This window comes from Anabrus simplex, chromosome 9 (genome assembly GCF_040414725.1).
Source record: "Anabrus simplex isolate iqAnaSimp1 chromosome 9, ASM4041472v1, whole genome shotgun sequence".
Taxonomy (NCBI): Eukaryota; Metazoa; Arthropoda; class Insecta; order Orthoptera; family Tettigoniidae; genus Anabrus; species Anabrus simplex.
Genome location: NC_090273.1, coordinates 5,418,674 through 5,439,233, shown reverse-complemented (window position 1 = coordinate 5,439,233; position 20,560 = coordinate 5,418,674). Strand labels below are relative to the sequence as shown.

Sequence of the window (20,560 nt, the reverse complement as noted above, 5' to 3'; positions counted from 1 at the left end):
AGTATAAATATGAAAAAAATCACCAAAAAGAAGTATGCGGACAAAAAATGTGCTCTTCGAGGTACAGAGGGTGGTCTAAGTAAGCCATTGCTGATAATACCAGTTGACGAAGAACTGAAAGAGTTAATTGGGGTTCAAATTGATGGGTTCATTTCAGTTTGTTTTTTTTTTTTTTTTTTTTTTGCTAGGGGCTTTACGTCGCACCGACACAGATAGGTCTTATGGCGACGATGGGATAGGAAAGGCCTAGGAGTTGGAAGGAAGCGGCCGTAGCCTTAATTAAGGTACAGCCCCAGCATTTGCCTGGTGTGAAAATGGGAAACCACGGAAAACCATTTTCAGGGCTGCCGATAGTGGGATTCGAACCTACTATCTCCCGGATGCAAGCTCACAGCCACGCACCTCTACGCGCACGGCCAACTCGCCCGGTCGTTTCAGTTTATGACTGTGACGACATTAATGTAGTGCAGAGTAAGTAGGCATATATTCCATTTGCTTTCATTTTGTAAAATGTTATATAGGCTAGACTACTGCATGTTAAATTGAAGTAGGCTATAATTCATTTAAGTGGCTCGATACTATTGAAATATTGCCCATATTTCTCTGTTAATTTCAGATTCAAGTGATATTGCTATTGCTGGTTGCAGCTACAATGAGAAAGATAGCTGTGGGTCAGGTCAGTAACTGATTTTTTGTTTTTACAATTTGCTTTACATCGCACCGACACAGATCTTATGGCGACGAGTTTATTTTGTAGAGTGAAGATCAGTGTTCTATTTTCTGTGTAAGAGGGTTCATTCATTTCACTTAATCCTTGATATTATCCTTCGGTGGTTTTTTATTCTAGTTTCCCATACATTTATATAATTATATCTCATTTTTCTATCTTGTAGCCTAATGATTCCTTCACAAAAATTACCGTATCTGTATTTCATCTTACATGGTGTGTCATTTCCTAACTGGGTCATTGCTGATTTGTTTGTTGTAATATACAATTATTATATACTCCAACCTAGGATGTAATTTCATTCATTCACCACTGATCTGCAGTTAGGGCTGTTGCCCAGGTGGTAGATTCCCTGTCAGTTCTTTACCTATTTTTTTCTGAAATGATTTTGAAAAAGTCTGCCTCTGTAGTGTAGTGGTTCTGGATCGTGATTATTTGCCACCACAGCCATCCTCAAAGTGGTTTTTCCGTGGTTTCCCACTTCTCCTCCAGGCAAATGCCAGGATGGTCACGGACGCTGCTTCCTACCCTCTTCCTTGCCTATCCGTTCTAATCGTCCCATCCCTCTACCAGGCCCCTGTTCAGCATAGCAGGTGAGGCCGCCTGGGCAAGGTACTAGTCCTCATCCCCAGTTGTATCCCCGACCCAAAGTATCGCGTTCCAGGACACTGCCCTTGAAACGGTCGAGGTGGGATCCCTTGCTGAGTCCGAGGGAAAAACCAACCCTGGCGGGTAAACGGATTAAGAAATAAAGAAGGATTTCCAAAAAGTTGGTGATTTCACTTATACTCCACCCTAGCGTACCTTACTTGAATCTTCTTTTCCATAGACTGGCAGTCTTTCGTATATAGTTTCTGGTTCATATTTGTGATTCATTGAGTTATGGTGGTAGGCCTAAATAGATATAATGTGTCTGAATATTTAAAAACCTAAATGTTTTTCACTGTGCTGCTCTAATTCATATATTAATATTTCAGGTTCCAGTGGTAATGCTATTGCAGAATGTAGTAACACTGGGAAAGACAGCAGCTTATCAGGTCAGTAACTGTTCTATAAAGTGAATCATATGCATAGAGGGATTGTTTTATTTGTCATGAACATATCAAAGGTATAGATAATGTGAGTTATAATATTGTAGAAGAATGAATTATTCAAATTTTAAAATGATTTTAATTGCTTGAAATTTGTAGTACTGGCACTCTGACCAGTTTTCAGAATTACATCTGTAAAGGGCTTTCCTTTTTTTAACTGCGCCATCAATGTTGAGGCAACCCATATCATTGTGCTGTTCAGTGACCCAGATGATGCCTTTTAATTGTTTATTATAAACTAGCTGTAGTACCCGGCGTTGCCCGGATAGTTTTTGAATGTTTACATTTAATATTTGTATTACCAGTTAGTTGAGTGTGAAGTGAATGCTTATAGAATTCTTTTTGAGATGTTGATTTTACGACTTATCATGTAGTTTTATAGTTATTTAGATGTATCTGACTTCAAGTTTTAGATTATTTAATTATCGAGTAAACACTAATCTCGGTCATTTTATACTATTTACTTTTAAGCCCTTCTCAGCTCCTGCCTCGATGGAGGCTGAACGTGGACTTAAACGCTATCCACAGCGTCACAGTTCGTATCAGCAACACATAAGCAATGGATTTCGACATTAATATTGGTTATTTTCCTTATTTTTGCACGTCAGCCCCTCTCATTCCCCAACACCAGCGGGGGCTAGGTGTATCTGACCTCCACAGTAATGTTTTCTATATAGTAAGTTATGTGTATACCAAGTTTGATTGAGAGATATGCTAAAACATACACACATCCTTAAACTCTGTCCCTTTGGACGTTTTCAATTTTTTGCCAGTTCTCATCCGCCTGCCGAGTAGGACTGAACTTTATCTTAAACGGCATCCAGAGTGTTACAGTTCATCTCAGCGACCCCGAAAAATATGGATTAGACACAAATTTCGGTCATTTTCGGTTAATATTTACATTTCGCCCCTACTTTAGAGGCTAGGAGTCTCTTACCCCTAGGGTATATTTCTCGAGACAGTAGGTCCAGTATACACACATGCGTCCATTCTCTCGGTCATTTTCGAAATTTTGTTTTTCACTTTTTCTCACCGCTATGCGAAAGGAGGCAGAAATTTGACTTCTAAAAAAATTGGAGCGTTACTATTCATCTCAGCGACCCCGAAAAGAATGGATTCGACACTATTTTCGATTATTTCTACACCTCATCCCGTCGTAGGTGTGCTAGGGTTGTCATACCTCCACGCACTTTGTCTCCTGATAATAAGTCATAAATCATAAGTGACCAAGTTTGTTTGAAATTGTTCCCCTAGTCCCGTAACGTATGGATTCAACACTAATATCGGTCATTTTCAGTCTTAATTACATTTCGTACCCTTATCTAAGGATTCAAGGGGTGTCTTTCCCCCTTAGTATTTTTTTCAGGTAATAGGTAATATTTGTATTAAGTTCTGCTGACAGTTATACTGGAACGTAGAAAAAAACATCCTTAATCTCGGTCATTTGGATATTTTCTGTACTTGACTCCTTCTCACCCGCCTGGAAATTGGGGATCAACTTGGACTTAAACGACAACCGGAGTGTCACTCCTCATTTAAGCGACACTTTAAACCATGGATGTGACATTATTTTCAATTATTTTATATCTAACGCCCTTCCTAACCACTCACCACAAAAGGGGCCTTAATTTGTACCTTAAAAGTCCAGAGTGCCACTATTCACCTCAGCGACCCTAAAAACTGTGGATTCGACACTAATTACGATTATTTTTATATATCACTCCCCCTTGCCCCCCACCCTAGAGGGGGCTGAACTTGAAATTAAGAATTTCCCGGGATGTCACTGTTCATCTAAGCGACCCCGAAAAGTATGGATTCGACACTATTTTCGTTTATTTTTATTTATGACCCCCCTTGCCCCCCGCCCCTAATGGTTCCTGGGGTGTCTTATCCCCACGTGGTTTGTCTCCTGATACTAAAAATCCGGAGTGTCGCTATTCACTTTGGTGGCCCCGAAAACTACGTATTCGACACAATTTTCGATTACATGTATATATCACTTCCCCCTCGCCCCCACGCCAAAGGGTCTGAACTTGGACTTAAAAAATTGGAGTGTCACTATTCATCTCAGCAACCCCAAAAAGTATGTATTCGACACTACTTTGATGATTTTCATATCTCAAGCCCCCCGCCCCCCCACCCCTAATGGTTCCTGGGGTGTCTTATTCCCACGTGGTTTGTCTCCTGATAGTAAAAATTCGGAGTGTCAGTATTCATCTCAGCGACCCCGAAGAGTACTCGACATTCTTTTCGATTATTTTTATACATCACTCCCCCCTTGTCCCCCACCCTAAAGGGGGCTGAACTTGGAATTTAAAAATTCTCGGGATGTCACTATTCACCTAAGCGCCCACGAAAAGTATGGACTCGACACTATTTTCGATTATGTGTATATATCACTCGCCCCTACTCCAAAGGGGGCTGAACTTGGACTTTTAAAAAATTCGGAGTATAACTATTCATCTCAGCGATCCCGAAAAGTATGGATTCGACACTATTTTCGTTTATTTTTATATATGACACCCCTCGCCCCCGCCCCTAAGGGTTCCTGGGGTGTCTTACCCCCACGTGGTTTGCCTCCTGATACCAAAAATCCGGAGTGTCGCTATTCACTTTGGCGACCCTGAAAACTATGTATTTGACACTATTTTCGATTATTTGTATATATCACTCCCCCCTCGCCCCCACCCTAAAAGGGGGCTGAACTTGGACTTTTTAAAAAAATCGGAGTGTCACTATTCATCTCAGCGACCCCGAAAAGTGTGGATTCGTCACTATTTTCGTTTATTTTTATTTATGACCCCCTCACCCCCCGCCCCTAAGGGTTCCTGGCGTGTCTCACCCCCACGTGGTTTGTCACCTGATACTGAAAATCCGGATTGTCGCTATTCACTTTGGCGACCCCGAAAACTATGTATTCGACATTATTTTCGATTATTTGTATATATCACTCCCCCCTCGCCCCCACCTCAAAGGGGGATGAACTTGGACTTTAAAAATATTGGAATGTCACTATTCATCTCAGCGACCCCGAAAAGTATGGATTCAACACTATTTTCATTTATTTTTATATATGACCCCCCTCGCCCCCCGCCCCTAAGGGTTCCTGGGATGTCTTACCCCCACGCGGTTTGTCTCCTGATACCAAAAATCCGGAGTGTCGCTATTCACTTTGGCGACCCTGAAAACTATGTATTCGATATTATTTTCGATTATTTATATATATCACTGCCCCCCTCGCCCCCACCACAAAGGGGCTGAACTTGAACTTTAAAAAAAATTGGAGTGTCACTATTCATCTCAGCGATCCCGAAAAGTATGGATTCGACACTATTTTCATTTATTTTCATATATGACCCCCCTCGCCCCCCGCCGCTAAGGGTTTCTGGGGTGTCTTACCCCCACGTGGTTTGCCTCCTGATACCAAAAATCCGGAGTGTCGCTATTCACTTTGGCGACCCCGAAAACTATGTATTTGACACTATTTTCGATTATTTGTATACATCACTCCCCCCTCGCCCCCACCCCAAAGGGGGCTGAACTTGGACTTTTAAAAATATCGGAGTGTCACTATTCATCTCAGCGACCCCGAAAAGTGTGGATTCGACACTATTTTCATTATTTTTATTTATGACCCCCTTCGCCCCCCGCCCCTAAGGGTTCCTGGCGTGTCTTACCCCCACGTAGTTTGTCTACTGATACTGAAAATCCGGAGTGTCGCTATTCACTTTGGCGACCCTGAAAACTATGTATTCGATATTATTTTCGATTATTTATATATATCACTGCCCCCCTCGCCCCCACCACAAAGGGGCTGAACTTGAACTTTTAAAAAAATTGGAGTGTCACTATTGATCTCAGCGACCCCGAAAAGTATGGATTCGGCACTATTTTCATTTATTTTTATATATGACCCCCTCGCCCCCCCGCCCCCAGGGGTGTTTGGGATGTCTTACCCCCACGCGGTTTGTCTCCTGATACCAAGTCATAAGTGTATCAAATTTGGTTGAAATCGCTCCAATGGTTTGGGAGGAGATGTGGTACAAACCCACCCACATACATACAATGACTTTTATATATATATATATATATATATATATATATATATAGATATGTTTTTAAAAAAACTTTTATAGTTGCACATACATATAGCAATCTGTGAAATCTTATAAGTTTGTTGGATGCATTTTCATAATTATTCATTATTTTAGGAATTCCCAGCAATGACTGGAGTAAATATGTGCCAGCTATGTTGAGGCAACCGATATCAGAAGAATTGAGATTTGTAGTGGATGATGATGATGATGATGATGATTATTATTTATTTCCTCAACCTACTGTTTGTGGTGAGTCTGTACATACTGTTAGCATGCTTATTTCTCTGATAGGTAAATATCAGGTTTTAGTTTTTGTCATGACCAATTGAATAAACAAGAACATGTATGAATGTTAAATAATATACTATTTCATAGTTGCAGCATATTAGGTGAATAATTATTCATACATGTGCTGTATTCTTAAGTTCCATGCATTTAAAGAAAGGGTTACTTATTTCTACCATTAGGTTTGTTTGGTTTTCATGTAAAAATTCACACACCTCATAACAAACTAAATTTATATTCCTACCTATTTCTTTAAAAACAGTATGCATATGGGAATGTATAATAAGCTGATAAGACACATGATAGTGTTTGCTGGCTTAGAATTCACATTTAGGTATGTGGGAATGAATGTTTGTAAAGCACTAAAGTAAATTCTTGAAGAATGATGGGAAACATTTATTTTCTAGGTATGACAACATCATCGGATGTCAAGAAGACAAATAAGACGACTCCAACTAAGAAAAACACAGGTATTTTTATTTAAACTGTTAATGATTAAAAAGTGCAGAACACAGAAAAATGTGTTCCAGTTAGTGCTTCCACACAATGTGCCAGCCAAGATTTTCTCATGTTTTGTAATAATGTACATTACCTACTGGTAAAATTAACAGTTTTTTTTTTAATGTGTGGTATTATACTTGCAGATAAAGTAAAAGACTCTACTGGATGATTAATGACCAGTGAAAAGTGGGATCGACTGCCAGAAGCAAAGTTGAAACTTGTCCATTTACAAACCACTCTTCTTCAAAAAGAACATGAATTAAAAATCAAGCAAATGAATGAACATGATTTGATACTGAAGAGTCATGCACTGAAAATGAAGCAACAAGAAGATGAACACAATTTAGTGAAGGAAAAGTTTAAATTAGAGTTAGAAATAGTTTTAAAAAATCTGTGATATTTTTATTTATTTATGAAGTATATGTGTACATTACATTCTTGACAATTAAAACATGTTGTTAACCTTGAATTTGTCTTAAATTTTTGAAATGGTCATAAATAATTGCATTTCTTACAGAGTTATTAAAATTCTGAGTTTCCCTAGCATTAGGTACATTATTCACAACATGAACTGCATTTTCAATATGTGGCTCCAACACTGGTAAGTTCATGTCACTATTAAGGCAGCATATGTTGTGTAGTACAGCTGTTGCTACCACTATACTCTGAACTTTGTTATGGTGAAGTCGTATGCCTGTGGAGAGTATTGGGAATCTTCTTTTCCATACACCATAACTCCTTTCTACACAGTTTCTGGTTCGAATTTGTGATTCGTTAAATAATTGTTCTTCAGGTGAATCGGGTGCAGCTAGTGGCGTTATCAAATATGGCCTGTTTGGGTAGCCGCTGTCTGCAATGATTAGGCTACCCATCATCAATAACACCACTCTCAAATCAAGCTCTTAGAACAGAATTGTTGAATATAGTAGAATCATGTGTTGAACCAGGCCATCGAGCAACAATGTCAGTGATCTTTAAGTCAGGATCACACAGAGTCTGAACATTCATGGAAAAAAATCCTTTCCTATTTCGGAAAATCTCAGTGTTCTCTCCCCCTGAAATGAGAGAATGACAAGTGGCAGTTAATATGTCAAGAGTACAAAAATGTAAGTTGCATACAGTAGTAATAAGAATACAGAAAGGTTACATGCACAAATTTGCCATCAACAGATAGAAAGCTAAGCTACCTGCTTTTCTATCTAACCTAACCTCCTTCATAGAATCATTCACCCTTTAAGGTGACCTGGATGTGAATCTGTATGTTTATTGGCTTATTTCTAAAGACCCATATCCATGAAATTACTGGTATTTGTCCCACAACTACCCAGCATTGCTCACATTTCAATACTATTTAGGGCAATATCCACATGTAGGCTACTATGAACAATATATCTCCTATGGTTCATCAATCAGGATCAGAAGAGTAAGAATTGGAAATTCAAATTTTTGTATCACCTTTAGATAAAATTTTGAAAGAAGACATTAATTTATCAGCCATAATTCTTCTCATGCAAGTTAATAACACTATTCCCTGAAATAAAGACTTACAATTGTATCCAAATATTTATTGTACCTTACTGAAATAGGTTCTCAAAAAATATTTTTTTCCTTCAAGAAGTTGGAGAGGGTGAGTACCATGTAACTAATATTTTTGGAAAATTCGTAACTTCTGTAAGCCTTTATTGTAGCCATTAGGGTTTTAAAGAAGAGTGCTGAGTTTGCTTGCACAAGATCTTACAGTTCCAGAGGAAACTGAACCTAAAATTTGAAAAATATCACTTTCAGTGAAGCTCAAAACAGACACTTCATGATGTTCAACTAACCCTTAACTGTTTTAAAATTTTCCAGCTCCATATTCACTTTCATCCTATTTTGGTTAAATTGGTTTTAATAGCCTTGAGAACCTCATAGAAGGGGAAATGTTTGTGGCTATAGCTATTGCTTTCCAGTGACCACAGCTTTTTTGGCACAAGACTAAAACTAGGTATTGAACTTGTAACGATAAATGACAGATGAGAGGGATTGGCATGAGTTCCACCATATTTAAAAAAAAAAATACAATTTTGTTGTGCTACCCCATACATATTATATATCTATGAATTCAGGAAAACTCAGCCTGTACACAGAAATGAAAAACCAAAATATTATTTTTTGATGAATTTTTCCACATCCAAGTTCCCTTAAGACAGTCTTCCATACATGAGTGCAACCTTCAAAATGAAAACCCAGCCTTGGAGCTTAAAATTTAACTGTTTAAACTGAATGTACACATTGGTGTAGCCTTCCTGCAGCTGTTTAGCTGAGCACAACACGAAAAGGTCAGTTACATACCATAGCCCTTCAAATACAGAATGGATACATGTATGAGTACTCATCCTAGTGTAGAAAGGTAAGGTTTTTCATGCACTGTATTACACACATTTACCACAGGCTTCAGTGCATGCATGCAGCATTTCAACTGAAATTTTAAACTCCAATGTTAGGTTCTAGGTGTGGAAGTTGAATGTGTACATCAGTGTATCCATTCTGCAACTGTTCACCTGAGCACAAAAAAAGCTCAAAGCTAGGAGTGACACAAAATTTATTTGTACAGAGAAAAGAGAATAATAATAATAATAATAATAATAATAATAATAATAATAATAATAATAATTGATCATAATGCATACCTGGTGATACAATTCTGACATGAGTGCAGTCTAAAGCTCCGATGACACGAGGAAATCTGGCTATTTTATAAAACTGTTCCCTCAGTTTAATTCTTTCTTGCTGAGTGGCGGGGAACTTGATAAATCTTATCCCTCAGCAGAGCAATGTGGTGTGAAACAACTTTGACAGCTCTGCATGCTGTCGATTTCGAGACGCCACAAAAATCGCCGACCGTACTTAACATACTGCCACTTCCATATAACCTCAATGCTAAGAGGAGGATTGTTTCGGATGAGAGGGCTTTGTTCCTGAAATATGAAGTAATATGTTGGTTATGCGACGACATGAATGTGATAAAAGCATGAATTGCAAATGTAACATCATGCATATATATATATATATTAATTAGTAGGCCTATTATATTTGTATCTATTATATAGGTACTTACCAGTCGGTTTTATGTTTAATAGTGTCGCAGATGAACAATGTAGTGGAAGTGGAAAGTGTTTATTGAAGTCTTTATTTGTAAAATGTGGTGATAATGTTTCATTTGTAACGACGATAACAACTTAGTAAATATCAGTACGGCCAAATAGATGACAAACTAGGAAGGTGGGAAGAGGCTGGGTACCTACCAAAGGCATGGATATAGCTTAGGTCGCAGATTCAGAAACAATCAACCGTGATCCTTAATTTTGAAAAATATTATTTACAAATGGATTTTAGAAATACCTTCCGAACAAATTCCGCCATGCGGAAGGTACCGACACACAACTCACTAATTTAATATTCTGTGATACACACAACTTAGAAGTTCTTTGCTAATAGCTTCCTACAAGTTCAAAGATTCAACAAACTATACTACTAGTTACAAACCCAGATGTACAATGAAATTTAGTAGGTTAAAAGAAACGTAAGACGGTATTACCATCTACAGTGAAGTTAAATGTACCTTTCAAAACTCTGCCATACATCAGGTGACACTGAACTACCGGAGACAACACCCCAAGGTAAATATATTAAACTATACTTTACATATTTATCGAAACAAGGAACGGGGAATACCTCAAAAACAAACAGGCAAGTCCAGCTGAAAAGCTAAGGCGTCAGAAATAATTGAGTGGCGAATCTAGGTGAGGTTAGGGCACACTCCTACACGAAATAGTAGGCGAACATTACGGAAATTTGAGGCTGGATCGGAAATCAGAATGCTTACTCAAAGGTGGCAATCCTGGTAGCGAGGCGTCACTGACGACGTAAAACTTCAGACAGACCAAGACAGACTAGTCAGACCGAATTCTCACGAAAGCTGCCTCGCTCTCTATATAAAGGTAAACCTTGGCCTTGGAGTAGCCAATCAGAATGCATGAGCCCGCCTATCGTTACCCAGATTCACCAATCACAATTCCTACTCCCGTTGCAAACTTTAAATAACATTCTCGAATACACACGCTCGCGAATCTTCCATTTCCAGAAAGTCAGAAAATATATTCTAGAAGACATAACCAACAAAATACAACACACCCTGCTCAAAAATTCATGTAACATTTCTGGATACTTCCAGTAAGTACAGAACTGAAATCTACTATTTACAAACACAATATGTTACGAAATATTATACTGTACAGGTTAGGTCGTTACAAATGAAACATTATCACCACATTTTACAAATAAAGACTTCAATAAACACTTTCCACTTCCACTACATTGTTCACCTGTGACAAATAGCATCACCAATCATTTCTAGTACCATCATTGCTGACTCTTTACTTAAACGGAATCTGTCGTAGAATTCTCTGTCATTCCATACATGAAAATGATTTGGACGCGTTCTAAATATTCTTGGTCTTGGTCTTCTTCTCTCCTGCATATGAGCTAAAATAATTTGCATTTCCTCGTCATCAAAGTCGTCTTCTTCAGAAAACATGGTGGTAGACTGAATCCTTAGCTTAAACCTCAGTTGCATACAGCTTAAGCCAGTCACAGATAAGCTCGGCTTACCACTTGCACTCCCCACTGTGAAACTCGTCTAGAGTTTAAGCTCCCGCCTAAGCCCGATCCGAAGCTTAAGCGTATACTGTGAAACCGGGCCTTAGTAGTAGTAGTAGTGGTAGTATGGCCTGGTCTAGAATAACAATTTAGGCCTATTCCAAACTATAGCACCACAATTCACTAAATAACTCAAAATTCAACCCTGAAAAGAGACGTTTCTTAAGAAAAGCTTTTTCTTCTTCACTTTTATTAAATTCAACATTCATTGTATTCCAAATTAGCAATGAAGAGGGGGTTTCTTCTCTGGCATGGAGGAAAAATTTGCCTCCAAGTCAGACAGATTTTTCCGCCGCCAGTGTAGTGAATTAAGATTTTCCGACTCATTGGGTACTCCAAGGAATCAGATTAGTAAAAGGGCACAGTTTTTGCCCTGGCAGTCTCCATTATTCGACCCCTCCGCGCTGAAAAAAAAGACTAAGAGTGTTCACAGCCACGGCTGTCTGCGGCTTTGAGCATTCCAGTTCTGGAACTTTGGACTGTTAGATCGGCAGCGTAGTCCTGTTCGTTAAACGTGAAAAAATGTGTGGTTTTTCATTTGATCGAGTATTTTACATGAAGGCATTGCATTTAATCGTGCCATTCCTACTGACGTCATTGTAATGACGTATGTTCATTTCAGTTGGGAAAACCACTAAGACAGTCTTTCTAAGGATTTAAAAATGCAGGTGGAGAGTGATTGTGACTGATGGTAGACAAGCGGGACTACCATTACAATGAAAATTCCCTAACTCATTCTTCATATGAGAAAAGACGTTTGGTGACTTCCCCGTCGCGTTTCTAGGGTAACGTTAAGAGCTATGCAATTTAATACAATCTTGCTCACAACGCATACACTACCTAACCCAGAATTCTGTATACAATATAAAATTCCGTAGCGAAGCACGGGTACATCAGCTAGTTTTGGTATAAAGCATTTTTTAAAATTGACAGAAGCCAGTATTACTGTAATTGGCAGTTTTACGGAAACAAAAAACAATCATCACACGTACACATATCTATTCTTCATAAAATCATATGCTGCTCATTCATTGTTTGTGACAGTCGAATGTACACTTGGTTGTTGACAAAAGTGTATAGCTGAAGGGGCCTTGTAATACATACGATCTTAGTTCCACATATTTCAGTGGAGGCATATTTATTCATCAATATGGATCATGATTTGGCATAGTGCATCTGAAAGAGAAGAACCTGTGTGTTGAAAGGAATACAAAAGATTACGTGTGTGAGATTCACCCCTGCAGACAGTGAACTCGAAGTAAACAAAGAAGGCCAAACTATAGGCCACATTTGATAATAACTATAAGATAAATATAGTTTCCAACTGCAATAGACTCATCAGTCCACTCTGCTAAGATTGTATTTTATTGCCAGATGCCAACACAGTGTATAATGTGCATGGAGTTATCTGTTTATTGTAAAACAGTTATATTACTCTTGTCATAAACATAATGAGTGGATGTTAGAATTAATAATTCTGTTAGTTCTAGACTGAATAATCACATCATTCTGTGAATGTATAGGATACGCCACAGTTTTTAAGTAATTTAATTTAATGTTACTGGCTTTACGTCCCAGTAACTACTTTTACGGTTTTTGGAGGCGCCAAAGTGCCGGAATTTAGTCCTGCGGGAGTTCTTTTACGTGCCAGTAAATCTATCAACATGAGGCTGACGTATTTGAGCACCTTGCAATACCACCGGACTAAGCCAGGATTGAACCTGCCAAGTTTGGGTCAGAAGGCCAGCGTCTCAACCGTCTGAGCCACTCACCCCAAGCCATAGTTTTGAATGTGTTCATTTAAGCATACAGGCTACATCCCTTTTACATACATTGTCAATTTTAGCTGTATGCCTGAACAGGGTCGAAACTGGTCCAGTACTGTATTAAACTACATCCTATATTAATTTATATTGAACAGATGGACCTGCCTTCAATTCTTAATTGTGAATGTTTGTCAATACGTATCTTAATGAAATTCATATCCTATGATTTGAAAGGTACTGTACAGATTACAGTTTTGTTATAACTAAAATTAAACATAAGGCGTACTTCTGCTACAAACAAACAAAAATAAATAAATAAATAAATAAATAATTTAAAAATAAATGGACAATAACGTTTTACTCGTATACAAGGAAATTATTGTATATTGCCCAGACCTCACAGGATTTTGATAGGACTTTGAAGTCATGTCCACTATGTTTCAGAATAGTTGAACAAGTCTAACACTGAACAATGTACAATTTGAAATCTGTATCACAACAAAATATAAGCTTATAACATTACCAAACAAAACTTTAGAACTATAAATGCGCATTGAAACCGTGCAAAGAACTAAGAACTTGAACTGGGAGTGAGCAAGGAGCCTGTCAATCATCAACCACAACACACTTGAACGCCAGCTTAACACGATGTGCAGACGAAGATTGGGCAGCAGGAGGAGTGGGAGACGAGGCAACCCCCTCGCCACTTGCGTGGCCGATTCTTGCACAGGACGTTTACTAAGTATTTGGACTATAACAGATCATTCACAAGATTTAGGAAACAGAGAAAATCCCAAATGTCTAGACAGCAGTCCTAATTCATCCCCTTCATAAGAAAGGTAACAAAGGAGGCATAAACGACTACGGTGCAATCTCCCTCCTTTCGATAACGTACAAATTTTTCGAAAGCCCTTCACACCCGAGCAGAAGAGCAACTTGATTCACAACTGGATGAATGTCAAGAAGGGTTTAGGAAAAAACTATCACGTACAGAGCAGATCATGAATCATAAGTCTGTTCTTTCATATCTGAGTCTCAGAAATAAGAAGTTCATGCTTTCCTTCATTGACTTCAAAAAAGCCTGCGATTCTATAGAGGCATACACTCTTCCAAATTCTAAAGGAAATGGGCTTAGACTTAGACAACAAAACAAGAGCAATTGTCCAACAGATTCTAACAGACACAACTTCCCGCATGAAATTCAGGGGAGAGATTTCAGACATCTTCGAAATCAAGACATATGTTAGGCAGCAAAACGGATTATTGCTTCTACTCTTCAGAAGTGTACTGGAGAAAATCATTCGCAAATGGCACTAAGAGATGTGCAAGGAAGAGGTTCAGATTGGACTTAGAATAGGCTACAAGGATACAAGAGAACTGACTAGATAACAGATTGCCTAGCGTTTACAGACGATCTTGCAATATTCTCTGACTGCTGCAAAGCAAATCAACCAACTTAACACACAGGCAGCAAAGGCTGGCCTCCTAATCTCCTCTGAAAAAAAGAGTTTATACTTAATATCAAGCTGGCTTCTTAGGGAGTTAATTGTGGAACAGGACAAAATCAAAGGGACAGAAAAGTTTAAGTACTTAGGAGAGTGGATAGTATGTAACAACTCTGAGAAAGAAGTATTCATATATAGGATCTTTAAGGCAGAAGTAGCATAACTAGAGATATTTTCAACAAAACATCAGTATCCACCAATGCCAAGCTTAGGCATTACTGTTCAGTCATTCATCCAGAGGCCGAGTATGCAGCAGAATAAGATGGGGCTGACTGAAAAGTTAGAGACCAAAGAAAGAAAAATCCTGATAAAGATCCTAGGACCGTAACGGTATAACAACGAACTGTACCTGCCTGTGGACAAGATACAGGACACCAGTCAGAAAAGGAGGATTAATTCTTACGGCCACATAACACAAACGAGCTTGCAGAGATCGACCAACTGGACCTTTTCCTGCTTTGTAAACAAGAAAACCAAGGGACCCCGGTTCACCAAAGTTGGAAAAAACCTTCAAGATCACACATGAAAACAGACAGGAATCTGTTCCTCTGCTGTGATTCCAGGCAAGAAGTGAACTGATTAAAGAAAGAGAATGTGGGAATACTTGGGAAGAATAAAAGCTGAAGAATGCAAACGGTTGAAATAACATGCTCCACAGCAGGCTGAAACGAATACTGATGATGATGATGATGATGATGATGCAGGAAATTACGAAAAATGGTTAGCAAAATGCTTCTGAGTACCACACAAATTTATGTTACTGATCATATCTTGTACAACACAGCAACAAAAATACATTTTTGTTATTATAGCCTGCAAAAGCACATCCAATATCCAAGTTGTCTCTGAATTTCACACTCTCTTCTATCATGTTGAAACTTGATAATAAACAAACTGCTATATACTTCCTGAATATCAACAGAAATATTCACGCCACTAGAACAAGAGTCACAAATACCAAAGACAAGTTTCTCACACTCGATATTTCCGCCACCACTTGACCATGAACTAAATAGGGGGATACCTTGCCTTGTGCCAGTGTAACAGGCCTTGCAGCGAACAAGATTCAGTCAAAGGAAACAGCAAGAAAAATAAATGCTAGATAATAAGGTCCATCATGTTAACCATAATGTTCAAGTTAATGTTGCTGAACACGAATACTACCTAGAAGCTTTATAAAAGAATCCATACCGTAAGTATAATTCCACTGTGACTTAAGGTACATAGTCATAAGTGCACATACCCTACATTAACGGGCTTTTTGAGATTCTCCAGTGCAATGACAGGGCTGTTGATGCTAGTCATGAGGATAACAGACTGTGCTGATAGTGTTTTTAACCCACATCACCTTTTCTTGCTCATCTTGTAAAATTTTGCCATGTGACTTAAGGTATGGATTTCTGCAGAGAGAATGTACGATAGTATTACAGCTATACAGCCGCACCTTGATAGCCTGAGCTCTGCTGGACGTCTGCGGAGAGCTGAGTCTTCTCAGAAAGTATTCAAGCACTTCACAAGGTGCAGTTGGGTCCTGGTTCACGTCGGTGAGCACTGTCTGTAGGTGCTGCAGGAGCTGTTGGTGCTTGTGTTGTTTCTCAGGCTGAACAAGGGAACTGGAGCTTAGTAAGAACTCGCACAGGCACTGCACGGGCAAGTGACTGAAACAACATTAGCACATTACACGAAGCTCACAGAGAAAAGTAGCAGTAAAAATATTCCAATTACAGTTTGATAAAAAAAAAAAAAACTCACCTGAGTGCACCTTCAGAGTTTTCAACAAGATCAGCTAACCAGGGCATTGACTGTGATGCTCCTTGTCTCTGGATAATGTCCAACAAAAAGTCAGGATGTCGACTACGGCACAGCAGATGGCCCATGCGATGTGTCGTGTTGAGTGTCTGAAGCTGTTCCAGCACGCTCTGAGGGGGGCGACGAGGAGGCCCCGTGGGATCCATAGTGATTAGCTACAAGTAGAAGAATGCAGGAAACTTTATAAGGAGCTGTGGGGATCCATCGTCATTAGCTACAGGTACAAGGAACTCTGATCATACGAGCACCATCTCACCTGGGCCATGGCTATAACACTAAATAAAATTATACAAGGTGTTTTGTAAGTCTTCACCCACTCCTTTGAAATTAATGGACAACATCCACATGGATGTCCAAAAGAGGGCTGGCATGACACAGTGAATGCTGATATGAAGACTCAACTTAAAGACCACATGATGCCCAAGATCGTGCAAAATGGCAGGCCAACATTAAAACAGTGAACTCTGTACCAGTAGGAAAATGTTAAGTAGTAGTAGTAGTAGTCGTAGTAGTAGTAGTAGTTTTGTACAGTAATAGTCATTAATGGCCACACAAGGAAATTACTTACCAATATGAGGAGGACAATTCTATTGTGTGGGGCATCTGAAATGACAGAAAAGATTGTGTCCAGTCCACTGGGCAGTTTGTGGACAAGATCGTTGATCAAGAAGATAGTTAACACTCCTTGCTTCAGAGGTGAAGATCATTACGCATGTGTACGTATTTCTGCGTCCAGTGTGTTGTGTATGTAAACAAGGAGGTAGTGACAAGATGAAACAAGCCGCCTCCTGTCGAATAACACCAAGATTAACATCCCTGTCAACAGCACCACATGAGCACTGCGGAGAAGACTGGAAATGAACCAATCTAGTCAGTATACCACCTCCTCTGCTGGCCAACAGGACTCGAACCAGCCAACCACAGTGTCAGACCATAAAGACTTGATGACCACCATGCAGGCCTTCAACTTTCAACACAGTTGAAGAATTTTTCCTCAATGAATAGAATGGAGTTGTTTCTAACCTCACAAGGATTTCCAAGGAGTTCCGTGACATAAGAAGTACTGTACATTGTTATTGAAAGCAGTGGAATTTGTCACAAGGACTGTAAAAGTCAGAAAATATTTGCTGATAATATTAAAATATGGGAAGCATTATGACTAGCAACAACACAAGCATCCACAAGGTAAAGAAAAGAAAGCCTTCCCTGCAAAGAGATTTGTGTGGAGCATGCTGGTCCCACAGTCTAGAGCAGGGCCATCCAGCCATTGCGCTCCGAGAGCGCGCCCGCGCTCGGGGAACACTGGGCAGTCAGACTAGCGCTCCTTCCCCTACCACCACTACAGTGTGGCAGCGAGGAGACCTGAGACAGACGGACCGCGCTGACCAGATACGTACGTACAGTCGTGCGTCCGATGGCTTTTGTGGGTTTGTTAACATAATATTGATAGGGCTGTTTTGCCATAAAAATATACCGCATCTACAAATTGAAAGGTACTCCGACGTATGGAATATGCAGGGAACGATCAAGTGCTAAGTTAAGAATACAGTAATGCAATTTATTCAAAACTGAAATTTGAACACATCTGCGAGGAAAATTCAACAACGTTTTACCGATATGAACAGATAGTACAGACATTGAGTGACTTTTGGTCAGTCGTTTTTACGAGCTTTTACTTTTGGAGCAAACAATCATCTCCAAATTGAGTAGGCCTACAACATTTCTGGACACAGCTATTCCTAAACAATTGCGCAAGTTTCTATCGCTTATCGTTGCACGATGTTTACTTTTGTTAAGCTTAAGAACCGAAAAGAAACGCTTACAAATGTACGTTGAGCCGAACATTGACAGAACTTTACATGCATGTTTATACAAAAAGGGATATTCTTCTTGCGGAAAACCGCTGTAAAATTCTTCTAAACTTCGTGACTTTAGAAAGCGGTCTTTAAGACGAACATTGCACTGCAGTTCAAGCAACTCTAATTGAAATAGCTGTGGAGCACTGTCTGCACTAAGAGAAAATGGTCGAACAAATACATCTAACACCGCTTGGAGTTCTGTAATCTGAAAATCTCTTTTCAAACTCTTCTTGTAATTGGAGAATTACCTGCAAATACTCATCAAAGTCGACACCTTATTTCACTGTTTCAAGCAATGGAAAATGTCCTGGGTTCCTTGCACGCAGCTGGTTTTCCCACAAAATTAATTTTCTTTTGAACGCTTGAATTTTTTCCACCAAATCGGAGATAATGTGCTTTTCGCCCTGAAGCGAAGTGTTCAAAGTATTCAGATGGGCAGTAAAGTCACTTAAAGGGGCCAAGTCCGCCACCCACTTAGTATCACGCAAAAGAAACTCGGGCCACCCTTTCATGTCATAAAAGGTATCTATTGCATTCCGCAAGCAAAAAACTCGATGAAGCACTTCGCCTTGCTCAGCCATCTTATTTCTGTATGGTACGGGATATCCGGATACTCCGCTTCGATGTCATCCAAGAACTCTGTTTTTTTTTCTTTTCCTACTTGCTTTACGTCGCACCGACACAGATAGGTCATATGGCGACGATGGGACAAGAAAGGCCCAGGAATGGGAAGGAAGCGGCCGTGGCCTTAATTAAGGTATTAATTAAGGTACAACCCCAGCATTTACCTGGTGTGAAAATGGGGAAACCACGAAAAACCATCTTCAGGGCTGCCGACAGTGTGGTTCGAACCCACTATCTCGCGAGTGCGAGCTCACAGCTGCGCGCCCTAACCGCACGGCCAACTCGCCCGGTACTCTTTGAATTGACGGTGCGTGAGTCCATGGGAGTGAAGAAAATTTACCATTCGCACCACTGTTCCCATTACGTCTTTAAGCTTGACGACTTTTGCACAGATTGCCTCCTGGTGTATAAAGCACTGGATTGCCGCCATTAGGGTACTACCGCTCTCAGCCATGTTTAATTTTACATAGCTGAGGAACCCCGTGCGTAGACCACGTAAAGCAGGATCTCCATCCGTCGTTACACTAGTCAACCGCTCCCATTTTAATCCCATTGACTCAAAAACACCCTCCACTGCTTGGAAAATATCGAAACCGGTAGTGGTGTCTTTGAGAGCTACCAAGTCTAGGAAATCCTCGGTGACCCGAAGATCGTCATCCACTCCTCGAATGAAAATAACGAGCTGAGCTTTGTCCGCAATGTCAGTTGATTCGTCGAGGGCGATGGAAAAGGATACAAAATTTGCTGCCTTCTCCATTAATTGTTGTTCCATATCAACGGCCATATCGTCTATTCTGCGAGCCACAGTTTGAGGAGAAAGAGAGATTTTATCAAATTTCTCAACTAGCTTCATAGGACAAATACATGCCCCCGCATCCATTAGGCACTCGTTGATTACATTCCCTTCTGTGAAGGGTTTCCCAGCTTTGGCAGTTCGCGGCGAACAGTTGTAGCTTGCTCGTAAAATGGGTCCACCAACTCACTCTCCTCAATCACCTGTCAGACAAAAATACGGCAAGTCACAATTTTAGTATTCTTCAGATAATTCAATCATTTCTTCATTCCCGTTTGTAAACAAGCATTTAAAAATTAAAACAATAATATTTACAGAACAGTACTGCTTGAAATTTTATTTCGATTCTTCCAACTTCGACTGGCGACTGACGTCTGTCAAATCACCGTAATCATCCCTATGGTTGGCACTGTATTACCGTTCCGAATTGTGCTTTTTTTAACACATTAAATCTCGGTGGCACACTAAAAATTTGGCATGCCCTTTATAAGCTGTACAGAAAAATGAAATTTCCCATTCTGCTTTAAAGGCTGCTGCTTCACCACTCCTTTTTTTGGTATGATGTTCAGTCATGACAACTGCGAAACTGATTTAGTTATTTAGTTACACGCTGTCAACAAAGCGCATTGGAGTAGACTACAGTGACACTATATGTATAGTCACTGTAGACTAGACTACGACTGATGGATCGACTGCTCTCTTCGCGGGGCGGGCAGACCGCTCGCTCAGCCAGCCAAGCTTCCCCCACCACTACCTTCCCCAAAGCGCTCGGAGCACTGGCTTGGAGCGCGGCGAGAGCGCTAGC

General features: G+C 39.8%; 1 protein-coding gene and 1 long non-coding RNA gene across 3 annotated transcripts in view; one reads left to right on the top strand and one right to left on the bottom strand.

Annotated features, from left to right (window-relative positions):
• IntS1 (integrator complex subunit 1) overlaps positions 1 to 20,560 on the bottom strand; it is a 480,230-nt gene that overhangs the window by 228,194 nt on the left and 231,476 nt on the right. For both annotated transcript variants that reach the window (XM_067153509.2, XM_067153510.2), the window contains exons 16-17: positions 16,423 to 16,634; positions 16,115 to 16,328 (exon numbers count right to left, since the gene is read on the bottom strand). In XM_067153509.2, coding sequence (XP_067009610.2) covers positions 16,115 to 16,328; positions 16,423 to 16,634 — 426 coding nt within the window. The remainder of the gene's footprint in view (positions 1 to 16,114; positions 16,329 to 16,422; positions 16,635 to 20,560) is intronic.
• LOC137502208 (uncharacterized) lies at positions 1,735 to 6,666 on the top strand. The gene is made up of 3 exons (XR_011018721.1): positions 1,735 to 1,764; positions 6,030 to 6,164; positions 6,608 to 6,666. It is a non-coding gene; the product is annotated as an uncharacterized lncRNA (long non-coding RNA).